General features: G+C 36.7%; 1 protein-coding gene across 1 annotated transcript in view; it reads left to right on the top strand.

Moving 5' to 3' along the window:
• The window catches only part of LOC135219519 (uncharacterized), a 189,724-nt gene that overhangs the window by 63,796 nt on the left and 110,030 nt on the right, over positions 1-15,898 (top strand). Inside the window, exons 7-9 of the mRNA XM_064256349.1 lie at positions 6,980-7,053; positions 7,133-7,262; positions 11,089-11,260. Of these exons, the coding sequence (XP_064112419.1) occupies positions 6,980-7,053; positions 7,133-7,262; positions 11,089-11,260 (376 nt within the window). The remainder of the gene's footprint in view (positions 1-6,979; positions 7,054-7,132; positions 7,263-11,088; positions 11,261-15,898) is intronic.

Genomic DNA, 15,898 nt, shown 5'->3' with positions numbered 1-15,898 from the left:
CCCCAACATCTCCTGGGGAAGATGATTTACTGTACTCAATGATTTTTAATCTGCCTACAAAACAATTTCTTTTAGACTTTTTAAACAGTTTTTGGCTTTCAGGAACTTCACCAGTCTTAGAAGATATCGATTATTTTACCTGTTTTAAAACCTTTTAAAGATTCCTTCCTTCCTAAGAACTATAGGCCAATTGCTCTAACCAGTTGTGTTAGCAATATTTATGAGAGGATGGTCAATGCTCGACTTGTGTGGTATTTGGATTCAAAGAATCTTTTATCTAATCGGCAGTTTGGCTTTAGGAAAAATAGAAGTACTTCTGACCCTTTGATGTTCCTTACTCGGGAGATACAGAATGCTTTTGCTGTGCAAAACCAGACTGTTGCAGTGTTCTTCGACCTAGAAAAAGCCTACGACACTACCTGGCGAGGGGGTATCCTTATTCAACTTGTTGAGTGGGGTGTTGTGGGTAATTTGTTCTATTGTCTGAAAGATTTTTTTGTCAGAACGTTACCTGAAAGTAAGAGTGGGCTCTTACATTTCTTCTGCTTACCCTCAAGAAGAAGGGTTACCTCAGGGAAGCGTCCTTAGTCCAACACACTTTAATGTAGCTGTAAACGGTCTACTAGAACTAAGTTCCTGTCGGGGTGCATGGTCTGGCCTTTGCTGATGATTATGCAATAATCTGTAGAAAGTCCACAGCTGTTGAAGCTTGTCAAATGATCCAGACTGCTATTAATGCTTCAACATCATGGGCCAGTACTAAAGGGTTCAAATTTTCACCAGAAAAAACCAAAGCTATAAGATTTTGTTGATTAAGAAGTGGAAGAGATCCCTACGTTGTTTTAAAAGATTCGATTTTACATTATGAAGATAGCATTAAGTATCTAGGTGTTACATTTGATGAAAAATTAACTTTTACTCATAATGTTAATGAAGTTGTATGTAACGTGAAGCTTCGTCTTAATATTCTTAAAGTTGTATCTAATTTTAATTGGGGGGCAGGTCGAATCACCCTCTTGAGGATGTATCAGGTTTTATGCCTAAGCAAAATTGATTATGGTTGCCAAGTTTATGGTTGTGCGTGCAAGACAACACTGCAGAAATTAGATGTTGTCCATAATATGGCTTTACGTATTTGTATGGGAGCCTATAGAACTTCACCAGTAGAAAGCCTATATGTTGAGTCTGGTTTTACCCCACTATTTATCCGTAGGGAGGAATTAGGCTTGAGTCATATCAAGAATACTTACGTCAAAGCTAAACCCTAACTATAAGTACGTTAGAGAACCAACTGATAGCCCCAAATAGACCGAGACTGCCAAAGCCGCTTGAGGTCCGACTAGCAAGCTCTGCCAGGGAGGTGGGATTATTTCCCCCTGCAGTAGCTGAAATTTCGCCCTCAGTTTCCTCCTTGGAATAGACCATGCCTAGAAATCTGCCCAATTAGGGACAGCAGGAGCAACAGTTCTGGTGATCAGTTGAGGGCAAGTTTCTTGGACCATGCTTCCGAACATGGTGATTCTCATCATATATTTACTGATGGCTCGAAGGGTTCTGATGGTGTTGGTTGCTCTGTAGTGACTAGTGGTAATATCATTAAAAAGAAGCTTCCTTCTAATTCTTCTGTTTTTACAGCTGAACTGCTGGCAGTTTTGACTGCACTTAAATATATTTTTTATATTTCTTGTACTAACAAGGTTTTTACCATTTTTACAGACTCTTTGAGTGTTTTATCTTCTCTAAAAAGCCTAGTCTCTTGCCACCCTTTAGTGCAAGAAGTACAAGATTGGTTTTATCTTTTAATTAATAGAAGAGGATTTTCTGTTAGGTTTTGTTGGGCTCCGTCCCATGTTGGAATTGTTGGGAATGAGCGAGCCGACGCTGCTGCTAAGGCTGCAACTAGGCTTAGGCACATTTCCAACATGGGCGTCCCTGTTTATTGTAGAGACCATTGGCAGGCCCACTGGTCTACTTTAGATGATAATCTTAAATTGAAATAGATTAGGCTTTCTGTTCATCCTTGGCCTCATAGCCGGATGGATAGAAGGTCTGAGATAGTTTTAGCTAGATTACGCATTGGCGCCACTAAATATACTCACTGGTATCTAATGATGAGTGGAGCGGATAGGCAGGTTCCTCGCTGTTCCACTTGTCATGTGGATTTGACTGTGGTGCATATTTTGGTGGAGTGCCCTCATTTTGAAAACAAACGTAGAGCTTGTTTGCTGGCAAATAAGTCTCTTGGCGATATTTTAGGTGAAGGTGCTCAGGCAGAGCAAGTTATGACATTTTTAAAAAATATTGGTCTTTTTTATGAATTTTAATTTTCTCTTAATTGTTTTAAGTTTGTTTGGTTTTTATGAATGAATGATAGATCGGTTTTGTGTGTTTTTGTTTGTACGACAGTGACTTTTATTATTAAAGATATATGTGCTGAATGGCCCCCCGGCTCCGGTGCTTGGCTATGTGCCAAAAATTTTATAATCTAATCTAATCTATCAGAGACTGCGGGGGAAATTGTATTGGCACTGATTTGGAAAGACCCCGGACTTTCGTCCATGGGCGGAGGTTTTTCCTTAGTATTGGCGGAATCCAGGAGATTTTGTCTGAACTTGTTGTTGTCGTCGCTCTTCCGCCAAACCAAATTGATATCCTTCAGTCTGGCTTTCAACAGAACATCTGTTATTGAAGCTAACTGAAGTGAACCTAAGATTCTCTCGTGGGTACGACTAGAAGCCAGTTTGTTCTTGAGGAATTGTCTAGTATCTAGTAGCTTTCGCTATCTCTGCACTTCTTTGGCGGAAGAGATAGTTTGTGGGGTTAGGTCCCATTGAATTCCCAACCATTGAAAGCGACGCCGGAATGAAACTGGACTTTTCCTTGTTTATCTGGAAACAGAGGTAGTCTAGGAATTTTATTACTTTGGCTGTTGCCTTGAGACATTTCTAGTCATTGGTTGCCCAAATGAGCCAGTAGTCTAGGTAAGCTAGTTTGGTGAATATTCTGGGCTCTATGTTGAGCCCGAATGGCATGACTCTGAACGAGTAAGCTTGTTTTCCTAGTTTGGAGCCTAGGTATGGAGAGAAGTTTCTTGCTATCGGTACATGATAGTAAAAGTCTAAGATCGATAGAGGTGGTGACTACCCCATGGGGAAGTAAGGTCTGCACCTGCGAGACTGTTAGCATGCGGAACTTGTCGCATTGAATGTATTAGTTGAGACGGGACATGTCCAGCATCACTCTAGTTTGTCAGTCCTTCTTCGGTACACTGAACAAACTTCCTTGAAACTTAAGGTGACTGACTGACTTTATTGCCTTCTTTTGAAGAAGGTCTTTGGCATAGTCTAGGTCTGTCTTTGGAATCTGATTGAAACTGACTGGTGGAGGAGGCCCTTTTTTCCATCCACCCTAGACCTTTAGATAAAATACTGTGGGCCCACGTACTGAAAGTCCAATGGTCCCTGGAGAGGTACAGTCTCCCGCCTACCTGGAGAGACTCATTGACTGGTTGAAGTCTTCCTTCCTCTGCCTCCTCTGAAGCCTCTGCCTCTTGAGAGAACTCTAGAGCCTGCTCTCTGCTGTTAAGCACCTCTTGCTCTGCTACCCCTTGCTTGCCTATTATAGCCTCGAAACCCCTAGTGTTTCAAAGGAGGCGTTGAAGGCTTGGGAAGTTACAAGGGCAGCCGAACTAGAGGGCTGTTGTCGGTTGACAGCAGCAGAACAAATTGCTGTTGTGGTTGTGCCTTAGATGTCGAAGGCTTACTTATTTTGGAGACAGGAAGTGCCTGTACCACTGCTTGAGGCTGAGAGGTCTGGAAAGGCTGATACTTCTAGGCCTCTTAACTACTTTTGGCTTGTGGTCCGGGGGTCTCTTAACTTCCTTTTGAAGGGAAGTCCCCAGCGGACACGAAGTGGTCTACCATCACACACGCCGGAATAAACACAAGCCCGGAGACATACCAACAGATTACATAAACTACTAATCCCCCAATCTTGTAAGACTAATCCCCAGGACCGTGCTCTATGCTCTAGCTGTTGTTCATCAGTAGGATTACTTGGGCAGCGAGCTAACAAAGCAGCGCTGGAATGAGTCCGGGAAGGAGGGGGTTGTCTGGAGGAGTGGATGAGTCGGTGAATACCACGTCTCGAGAAGCCATTAACTAGCATACTACTAAAGGGGGCAGAAGACTGTAGGCCAACTGACATCCTAAAGGGGCCAATGGGCCAGGCTACACTCAACAAAATTAATTCACAAGACAATTGATGAGGAATTATTGGAAGTACTGATGAAAAAGATGGGAGAAAACTGCACCCAACTAAGATCCCAGCCTAACCCTCCAAAATCTGTACAGATCTGGTCAGGTAGGCTAAGATGGCTCCTATAAGGACGTCACAGAGGACACCTAGAACATAACTCGACCCTCCAAAATCAAATCTGTCGATCTGGTCAGGTAAGATAGGCCTAGCCCCTACAACGTTAAGAGAGGAACACACTAGTCCTGGGCCACCCTCCAAGCAAACATCTGCCTGGTCGGGTTATCGGAACTAGGAGCCACTAAGGGTGGTGGAATATACTCTACCCGCCTAGCCCACCCTCCAAAACCTAGCCTAGGTCTGGTCAGATAGGCTAGTGTAGGTCATCATGAAGAACTCCCAACCTCGTCAAATATAGCAATACAAGATTATAATAAAAACTAAACTAGAAACATACATGCATGAGCACTGCGAATGAATGGGTAATCTTCCTCTTAAAACTAAACTGGTGTACCGCTAGGCTATCCTAGGACGCCTAAGCCACAATACTGGCACATAACGTAGTATGAAGCATATCACCGTACGCACGTAAGGGAACCATCTCACTCCTGAGTGACTGATGATAACGAAAAAGGCCCTATAATAGGCTAATAACGTAAGGATCAAACCATAATAAACAAGGCTCTCGGTATTCGTCGTGAGCGAGACTGTAAAATATACGAAAACCGTAGCCTATACAGTGAAGTACTAAACGGTGAACAAAATTACACAGCGAAATAAAATTCTGATATAGCCGCGCACGCGGCCAACCATGCATCCAAAATGGCTGACTCTGAAGTAGTCATGCCTGGCTCCCATGAACAAGTCTTAAAATAAGGGCAAAATATTAGATGCATAATTTCCCCATAGTGCTCAAAAAACGATAAATGGAATACTCAACTTAGATGAAGAAATTTCTTGGTGTAGGGAAGACATGATGCTCTGTAAAAACTTTCTGGAAACTGCGAAAACGGTGCGTGTGAACACAGACTGCTAATTCAGGAATGAGGGTTCTTGGCAGAGGTAGTAGTAGCGAGCGGAAGTTAGAAGTTTTAACGGCACCTCTAGAGGGGGATTTTGAGAGAGGAGACTTCTAATTGGCATTCCATATGGCTTTTTTTCTCTGGTATATTAAGCATTTATACCTAGAAATGAGTGCTATAGGGACATTTCACTGGGCGACACAGGTAGAGCCCAGAAAAACCATTGTTTTACTGTCTAATCATGTTGCATGTATTATTGCCATATATAAATTATAATAAGAGGGAAGTGTTCTGCTATTTACATTTGGTTTTGTGAAAGTTCTTAAAATATCGGCTGATTTAATTTTACAGACATGATCACTCTTTAGATGCCGAATGGAAATTAATTTACGAAAGAAAGCCGGGTTTAAGAATTGCAAATACTTTATAAGCTTAATAAATTTATAAACTTTATAATTTGAAAAAGTGTTACATGTGTTTTTTGTCAGTTTCAGACCGTACTTTTGCCTGGCAAAACATTTTGCAGTCTGCTGCTTATTCGTAATTCGCAGATGTGTGTGACTCATGAAACTTAAAATGCTCATAACTCTTAGTTCCCAGTCATGCTTGACTTCGAGATTTGTTGTTTACTAAGGGGCAATATTGCCTTAGTAGTATTTTATAATCAAATTATGTAAAGAGAGTTGAGATATCTATAACTCGGCTATCCTTAATATTGGGATTCTTTCCAATTTTAAAGGAATACAATGTGAAGATCTATTTTCAATTGGTATTAATCAGGATATATCACAAAGCGCCTATGAGAAGTGCCCTTATTTTACAAGGATATTTTGAGAAAAAATTAATGGCATAAAATGTACCAGAACTTTTTTTAAAGTTTAGTAGTAGTGTTCCAGTTAACTGTTGGTTTGTCTTTACGGCTGCTCATGGCCACTAGCTAGTGACTTGACTTGGGTAATTTTTCTTAAATTTATAACAGACATAATTTGGCTTATTTTGAATATATTAATTTCATGTAAGAATTGGTGATATTTTCAGTTTTATTATTAGCAACAATAATTATGCCTACTTCTAACAGTACATACTATGTACCTAGCCTAGCATATGGTGCTCTTGTCAACAAACTTATTATTATGACTAAATTGGCCATACGTAGATCAGTTATTTTACTACAGTAAATATTTAATAATGAAAAAAGTATTTGTTATTGAATGCTATGTTATTTAATTATATTGTAATGTGTATTTATGGGTAATGTTTTGTATAAAAAGTAAAGGTTAGGGTAATAACTAGTGTTCAAGAACAGATTAATCCATTTTATTTCCCATGGGAAAAATTTAGATCCCTAAAATCTCATTAGTCGCTTCTCCTGGAACGGTTTGGTGAAGAGGTCTGTGACTCGACTGTGTTTAGCCAGGAATTGGTTATATTGTATACTGTTCCAAAATTCAACTATGTTTCTAGAAAGTAAAGTCTTTAAGAATTATGCATAAGATTTCCAGGCTTTGTGACCAGTTAATGAAAGTATTGGTCTAGTGTGAATACCACTTTGGTTTGAGCATGGATTTTTAGAATGTAGCCTATAGAGTACTGTATGTTTTTGAATGTGTATTTTTGCAAGTTTCTGAATGTTTTGAATTTGGAAAAACTTAAAATAGCAAAATTGTTATAGTGAAATTTTTAACATTGCAAAACTGTTCCAGGCTGCTGATACTGTTTATTTGGTCGTTGGTGAACGATATCGTTCATCACCTTCAGATTCTGTTGGGACGACAGAGTAAGTGATTAAAGTTTTGTGAATTGAGAATTTTTTATATGACTTTTAAGATGCGTAGTAACTTTTACTCGTTTCTCAGAATATATATGTTGATGGGGCGTTACTTTGATCGCCGTGACCGCTTTACAATGGAGTGCACTGGTGTTCATTCAATAACTGGATTTGCCGAAGGTGGAGACTATATTATAATTATTGGAATGAACAATGTTGTGAGTATTCACATTTCTTTATATCGATGATAGTGTGTGAACTATATTTGCAGGACTAGTTTTTCTATTAGAGCTTTTAAAGATTTGAGGTTGTGAGTTTTAATGACATTCAGATGCAACCCTCAAATTCAGATGTGGACTAATATAAATCTGTAATAAGAATTAATGGTTAGTATTGAGGACTTTTGAAGTACTGCAGAATGTGGTTTCCTGTTTCTTGACTGCTTTAAAATTTCACCTAATTTATTCGTTGCAGATTTCTGTTAATTTCGGTAAATTTCCTCCCCTCTGAAGTTTATATTACATGTAAAGAATTTGTTTAGAAAACTGTTAGACATTTACTGAACATTAAGAGTTTTAGACTGTACTTCAGTGGTCATGCTAGTCTTACTGAGGTAAGATAAGTTTGCTTGCCTTACTGGGTGGTAAAAAAATGGAAAATTGGCTTATGGTATCAGAAAACCTAAATTGATATTCACTAAAAGTAGGAATTTTTGTTGTGGGTATTTTCAATTGCTACCTTTTAGATAATTTGACAATTGCAAAATGGTTCTTAAAATGTATTTTTAGAGTTGATAATTTTATCTCTTAGGTTATGTCAGTTACATTGTGTACTCGAGGTATAGTTTCATAAACTACAACAGGTCACATTTCAAAATTTAAAATATTCCATATTTCGTAAATATTCTTAACTTGAAAGAAATTAAAATGTTCATTTTAGGTTGATAATGTTTAAATTCTTGCACTTTTGAAAGTCTGTAAGGGGGACCGGCACCATATCACTAGTAGAGAGAGTTACTAGATTTTTTGCTATGTTCTGGAGTGCTGGGCTAAATGAATCTACAGTTGCACCTCTTAGTGACTAGACTTGTAGTAGTTGCCTGGAAATTGTTGCTTTTAGTGCATCTGGTTTGTTTCATGTCCTCTTTATTAGGTGTTTGTTGTAATTAAAGTGCATTCCACTTAACATTTGCCTATCTGAGCAACAAGGCAAATTTCCAAAGTTAAAGTACTGTTTTCTGTATTAGTGATATTTTTATAGTTTCTAGATTATCACTGGTGCAGATATAATACAAAAATCTTTATTATTTTGATACATGTATTTTACTATGTATTTTACAAGAAAAATATCTTGGCGAGCGCTGGCCTTGTCATTCAGCAGTTTTATAGCATGGTTTGCTATAAATTTGTCAGGGTGGTATTTTTCAAGCAATCTTAGCTCTTCCCCCAGTATGCTCATTTCTGCTATTAGTGCCTCAGTGACGTGTCAGTATGGTCTTGACCTGCCACCTAGGTTGCTGCGAGTTTGATTCGCAGGCGTTCCATAGAGGTGTTAGAGTAGTGTTTCTGGTGATAGAGGTTCACTCTAGATGTGATTTGAAAGTCTCTTAAAGCTGTTGGTCCTGTTACTGAATATTCACTGGTTCCATTCATTGTAAAAGCCCCATACAAACAAGAGGTTCCTGTTCTTCATGAAATAGGGAAATCTCCCTTTCCCTTTCCTACTCCTTGCAAGAAAATTCTCCGCTGCTTACTCTGAAAGTAGTGCAGTTCTCTGGTGAGCTCATCTGTGCTGCTCCACTTAATCACAGACCTGAAGCCCATTGATTTTCCAGGAGACACTTACTGCAACAAGTTCAGCCTCAAAGCTTTTATGTATTCCAATTTTAACAGCTGCTGTCCAGTTTCCACCAGGCAGAATTTTGAGCCCTATAGGAGAAATTTCCCCCAGCTTGGCTAAAAGGCTTTGCAATGTATGATACATAAAAGCGGTTCTTAAAGAACTGAACGTTAACTGTTGCTTCAAAGGAAAATTGAAAGTGTGCTTGGTTGCATTATAATTTTAAATTACCTATTGGTTCATGGGCTGGATGAGAAGATTTGTTTTATTGCAATAACTTCCTTATCAAATCCTGGAGGATGTACCTGAGCATTGTCGAGCAAAAGAATGACCTGCAGAGCAAATTGTTCTTTTGGAGGGATTTTACACTTCATTCACACTCAACAGGAATTTGTGTGGTTACCAAAGCCTGAAGATTAGATCTTCACATTTGTTTCATTACCTTCTGTTCTGAAAAGCGCACTTTGAGTGATACATGCTATGACTTCAGTTTGAAGTCTCCCATTTGCACACTTCACTGAGCTTGGTCTTCACTGTCTTAAGCCCTGGCAGTGAATTGGTCTCATGGGTGATCATTTTTTTCTCTCCAAATGAGGCCTGTTTACTAATGCTTGATTCTTGGAGGGAAGAAAACTGTCTACATATTCCTTGAAATCTTTATTAAAAGATTAAAAATGCTAATTGGGAGCCTAATCTGAACTGGTAGTGACCCTATACCTCACTACAATTTATAGTGATTCTCCTTAATTTCCCACACCCCTGATGACTGGTTTTGCAGTGTATTAGCTCTCATGTAGTAGGTGCTATTAAAATAAACATGCATTTATGCTTTATCACAAATGGCTTTAGAAGCAATTATCACAGGTTGCCTTTTAAACATTGTCTTCTTCTATAGGAGTATTAGCTATTTGGTAATCACTTTCACTCTCTTAGCAACATTTGCTGCTTTGGTAGAAGTTTTGTTTCATAATGATAAAAATTGACTAGTGCTACTTTGCCAGGTAATCTTGCAGATACCACTGTATTTTTATATTTTAAATCCTGTGTTCCATCTCTGCTTTGCTGGCATCTCTAACCCCCGCCAGTGAGGCCATCAACTAGCACTGGTCTTAAAAAATTTTTGAAAGTTAATATTAAAAAATTTACTTAACATTTTATTTTCATTACTAATTTTCATAATCAGTTATGGCATAATTTTTACTGTCATGAAGTTGTGAACAATGTGTGGCACCACCCTGTGGCCATGCAATAAACTTAATGGCAGCTGAATAAAGCCAAACCACTTGATCATGGAATGCCGATTTAAGAGCTTCAACTGTTTAGCTCTTATTTGCAAAGTATATTATAAGTCTTATTTATTGTTTTAGCCATAGATTTTCAAAACCTAGGCTAGGCTAGATTATTGGCACTTAATAGCCTTTCTCTTGGCTACCATTCCCAATATTTTTATTTTCATTCTGGTGTTTTTTTTATATTATGTTGCCGTTGTAACTCTGCTGTTGTAAAAGATATTAGTCGTTAAATGGGGATTACCTGTAATAGTCTTTGTATTGATACAACAATTTTCTTGACTACACTTGTGCACTAAGCACTGCTTCAAATCGGTGACTTTGAAGGGTATTAGACAAATTTCTCCCAAATGAACAGTTTTCATACGTTAATTCATTAAGACAAATAAGAACCATCCATAGGAGGGGCAGAGGTTCCATGCCCATAACAAAAAAGATAGTTTTAGACTAAGCCCTCCCTTTTGTTTCAGTTGGGATTGATGCCTTGCATTTGATGCATGTAATCTCATGTATGCTAAAAGCCTTTTCCACATGGTGTTTGATGAGACATCAAAAGTAGGAATAGTCCGAACTTTTCCTGCTGTATCTGTGCTTCTGAGAAAAAGGCTGCTGATAGAGCTGAACTTTCATTGTAATAAACTTTTGAGCTATATATATCCTGGGTTTAACTGGGATTAATAAATGTAGAATTTAATTCAGTAGTTAAGGCACTTATTAATTATAATTTTTTTTCAATTGAAGCTGACTTAGATAAATGAATAAGCACCAGAATTGTTAGTATACTTCAAATAAGCATTTTGTCCTCCTAAAACTTTGTACTAAATTAGTGACTTAAAGCTTCTGAGAAATTTCTCCGTTTTAGATACTGAAGTTCAGATTTTTACTTTGTGAGCATAATTCTATTGTAATATTTCAGAAAGGAACACACATTTATGAACTAGACCCCATAGCAGACACACTAACATTAGTACAGCAGCTCACTGAGACTAGAGTTCTTCAAGTGGTAACTTACGTGGATGCGCATGACTTGAAGAATTACGTCATTGTTAGGAGTGATGGCAGTCGAGCAACGATCTACTGGTGGGATAGTAAGTTATTGTCTGTTATTGGTCATAGCTGGCTCATCTGCTCCTAGTTTGGTAACTTTATTTCCATGAAGTACTGTATTTAATGCATCATTCATATTTAATATAAAGGAAAGATTGTGCTGTAGGAAGTAAGAGATGCTCTTTCTGTCCCTTTTTTTTCTGTCCCTTTTTTTTCTGTCCCTTTTTTTTCTGTCCCTTTTTTTTCTGTCCCTTTTTTTTCTGTCCCTTTTTTTTTCCCTTTTTTTTCTTTATCCCTTTTTTTATTTTTTTCCCTTTTTTTTAATCCCAATTTTTTTTATCCCTTTTTTAATGTCCCTTTTTTTTCTGTCCCTTTTGTTTCTGTCCCTTTTTTTTTTCTTGTCCCCTTTTTTTTTCTGTCCCTTTTTTTTTTTTTTTTTTTTTTGTCCCTTTTTTTTTTTGTCCCTTTTTTTTTCTGTCCCTTTTTTTTTTTCTGTCCCTTTTTTTTTTTCTGTCCCTTTTTTTTTTTCTTGTCCCTGTCCCTGTTTTTTTTTTCTGTCCTTTTTTTTTTTTTCTGTCCCTTTTTTTTTTTTCCTGTCCTTTTTTTTTTTTCTGTCCCCTTTTTTTTTTTTCTGTCCCCTTTTTTTTTTTTTTTCTGTCCCTTTTTTTTTTTTTTTTTCTGTCCCTTTTTTTTTTTTTTTTCTGTCCCTTTTTTTTTTTTTTCTGTCCCTTTTTTTTTTTTTTTGGGGGGTTTTTCTGTCTGTCCCTTTTTTATAATAAATTACTATTCAACAGGGAAGGATGCAAACTCATAAAGTTTTTTTACCTTGGGATAAGTGCAGTTTAATGTGATGTACTGTGTATAGTGGAAAATTAGTATGGCACTGTTACGGTGTATGCTGGCTGTTGCTGCCAGTTAGTCTAACATAGGTCCTGCCTGATCTAATAAGTAAATATTAAATACTATGTACGTATATGCGTCCTTGTTCTGGAATGAAACTGGCTGCTTGAGTAACTGACCCACTTAACTATTTTTGTGTGATCAGGCACAAATAATGCCTAGATTTAAGAATGCTGTTCAGACCAATAGTTACCACTCTCACAGGAGTTCTTGGTAATCCAGATGGCAGATAATTTGAAAATCCAGATATCTGCTTCAATTTAGTTTTTTCTTATTACGAATACTGTAGAGTAAAGACTCTTCAAATGTTCACAAGCCCAAAGTAAATATAGCATGGTTGCCTGTCAGTAAGTGTTGTGGATACACAATTTAATGCAAAACAAACTTTTTTTTTTTTTTTTTTTTTTTTTTTTTTTTTTTTTTTTTTTTTTTTTTAATGTAATATTGGAATGAAGTCCTACTAAGAATATGAAACTTTTATTGTCTAAAGGCCAGATTCCACTTAATATCAAATTGATAAAAACTACTGGTAGGCAATTGAAACAGAACCGCCTCGCTTAGTTTGGGTAAGCTCTCCTCTTGTGATATTTACTTTATTTATGTATTTCTATTTCTCTTAATATCTTTTTCCCCCATTATACTCCCTTTTCTTTAAGAAAAACTAGAATTGGAGAAAATGTACATGTACCGTATACTACTAATTTTCAGGTACTACTCAATTTCAGGCTCTGATTTGCTTGGTGCCTAAGTATTTTCAGAATTTGTGCCTGTAGTAGTAGCAGCAGCAGCAGCTGTTTCCTAGTTCTTGTTGCTATATGTTGATTGTACCTTTGGGGTTATTCCCAGTATGTTCCTTTTACTTCAGGAAGCACAGTTGTTAATGAAATTTCATGTAAATTGACCACAGAATGCGGGATACTTTATCTCGAGAAAAAATGTTCAGTCTACAATTATCATAGGCTTGATAAAAAAATATTAATTAAAAATAAGGGTGATAAGTTTGTAAAGAGCAAAACAAATGACAAAGATTGTAATGAAATTTAAATTATATAACCCATATACATATAGTGGTTTTCAGTTCAAAGTAACAATTTGCATAAAAATTTGGGCGTTTGAGATAGTGATTTGCTAAGTGTGATAGTTTTGTCAACAGGCATGCATACAAACAAGGCTGCTGTATTAAGTGCTATGTAAATTGAGAATTTGTAAATTTGGATAAACAGCCTATTTTAACACATTCGCTATAACTTACTAAATATAAAGACGAATAATGAAATACAGGAATAGTGATTCAAAGCATAAGTCACACTTATTTGCAATAATTTGTGAAGTTGTGACAGCCTTGGTAGTCAGTGTCAGTATTTAAGTTTATGCACTTACTAAAAGGGCTGCAGTAATTTTTAGTAAATATATAAGCTTAAATGGACAGCAAAGGTAATGCAGCACTGCTCTTAGACATTTGTTTTGAAAAATCTCAACTAGGGAACTACTGCCAAGAAAATGTTCTGCTCTAAAATGGAAGTTGTTCATTTTACTTCACTACAGTGGTACCTCGAGATACGAAATTAATCCGTTCCGAGGCGCCCTTCGTATCATGAGGTTTTCGTATCTTGGTCTCTAGGGTTACGACGCCGATCCGACGGAAGAAATAAGACTCCAAAAAGGCAAAATACTGTACATACTTTAGTAATGCTAAACTCCTAATATATATATGCAATAAAAATGGGGTTGAACATTACATGCAGTTGAATATATGTCCCTTAGCAACAAGCCTAGCCTATGTTAGCGGTTGCTACTGTGCCTAGTCTGATTCTGACATCTAAACCTAAGAAGCTAAAAGCTTAGAATATGCCCCAAAAAATTTATAAATAATCAGTATGTACTCATTTAAAATTATTAATTAATCATTAACTATAATACACCAAAAAAAAAAAAAACCTTCCAATAGATAGTTTACATTCAGCTCTTACTGTCTTACGAGTACCGAACAAACGCCAAGCTATCACTTTTCCTAGGACACAGTAAGCCATAAATTTTCATTAGTATCTCTCTTCAACTAATGAAACTACCAAACTGTATAATAACCATTCATTTCCATTCTTTATTCTATCTTTACCTAATGGAGATCGTTACTGAAAGCTATAATGAAACATATACGTAACTTAATATTAAAACAGAAAAAGAATTCTAAAAAATACGTATTTGTTGGCAGTCTGATTTATTTTATATTTTTATATCTAATTCACAATTTTTTTATTAAATGTATTGCATGTACTCATTTCAAATAATTAAGTAACCATTAACTATAATAAAGAAACAAAACAAAGCGTCCAAACTTCTGTTTACATCCAGCACTTACGAGTATTGAACGATCGCCAAGCAATCACTTTACACAGTAAGCCATAAATTTTCATTATCTCGTCAACTACTGAAACTACCAAACACTATAATAACCATTCATTTCTATTCTTTATTCTATCTTTACCTAATGTTTTTTTTTCTATTAAATGTGTTGCATGAATAAGTTTATCAATTTACAGCATCCTTTTACCAATAGAATACGTAAAGCACAAGGGGTAGATGCTGACCAATAGGAGGACAGGATCTTATGGGGTGACTAGCATCAGGAACCAATGGGAGAGCGGGAGGATGGTGGCGAGTTTACTCAGCTGGCGGCGCGGGAGTTTTAAAATTGTTCTCGGTGGTCCGGGCGATTCTCGGGACTTTACAGCAAAAACCTTTCGTATCTTGAAAACTTTTCATATGTAGAGCCGTAAAATTTTTCGTACTTGCTTTCGTATCTCGAGTTTTTCATAAGTTGAGCCTTTCTTATGTCGAGGTACCACTGTATTAAGTTGTGGTGTTTTTTATTGGTATAAAGTATGTACGATTAATTTGACGGTTATTACTATTCCATTTGTAAGATTTTATGGAAAATTCTTTAAAGTGAAAAATGATGTTTATCTGAAACCCATTTAAGGTGACTTCAGCAGCTGTACTATTTGTGAACTCCTGAATGCATTATATTTAATGTTACAGAACTCTGTACCATTCTTAACAGTCATAAGATTAGGGATGCACTGATACAAAGTTTATGGCTGATACCAGTACCAACTTTTTAAGCCACTACTGATACCTGTTACCTCAATACTAATGTCATTTAGGAGAATTTATATTGAAACTAAAATAGTTCTTGTTCTCTGGTTATTGTATATTAAGTTACAGTTGAAAGGTCATATAGTATGTTTACATGAACTGCATGTCTAATTCAAAGCTGTAACAGTACAGTAACTTATTGCACCATTCACTTATGCCTTACCTGTACTCGTACCTGTACTGCACGTTAATAGTACCCAACTCCAACAGAATGGCAAGGACTCATTACTGATAGACACAACCATAGTTAATTAAAATTAGAATTAGAATAATAAATTGTTAAATACACTGTACTGTATTAAGAAACCATCTTTTTTTTCCTGAAGATTAACATTGAACCTACATGCAATATCCCTATAGACGGTGGATCCCCCGTATCCGTATTCTTCGGATTTGCAGACTCTCACATTTGCAGCTTTTTCTCAAACTTTTCCCTGCATTATTCGCAGGAAATTTGCATATTGGTGGCATTTTTCTGAGAAATATCCAGAATTTCCTGTTTTAATGAATTTAATCATAAAATGCACTTTTTATGATAACACTATTAAAAACAGGTTTATAAATTTAGTGGGTTTTTCCTGATTTTTAACTAACAAAATGGGAGGTTTTATAGGGATTCCAAC

This window comes from Macrobrachium nipponense, chromosome 1 (genome assembly GCF_015104395.2).
Source record: "Macrobrachium nipponense isolate FS-2020 chromosome 1, ASM1510439v2, whole genome shotgun sequence".
Lineage (NCBI taxonomy): Eukaryota > Metazoa > Arthropoda > Malacostraca > Decapoda > Palaemonidae > Macrobrachium > Macrobrachium nipponense.
The sequence above is the reverse complement of the archived record's forward strand: the minus strand, read 5'-3'. Positions and strand labels throughout refer to the sequence as shown.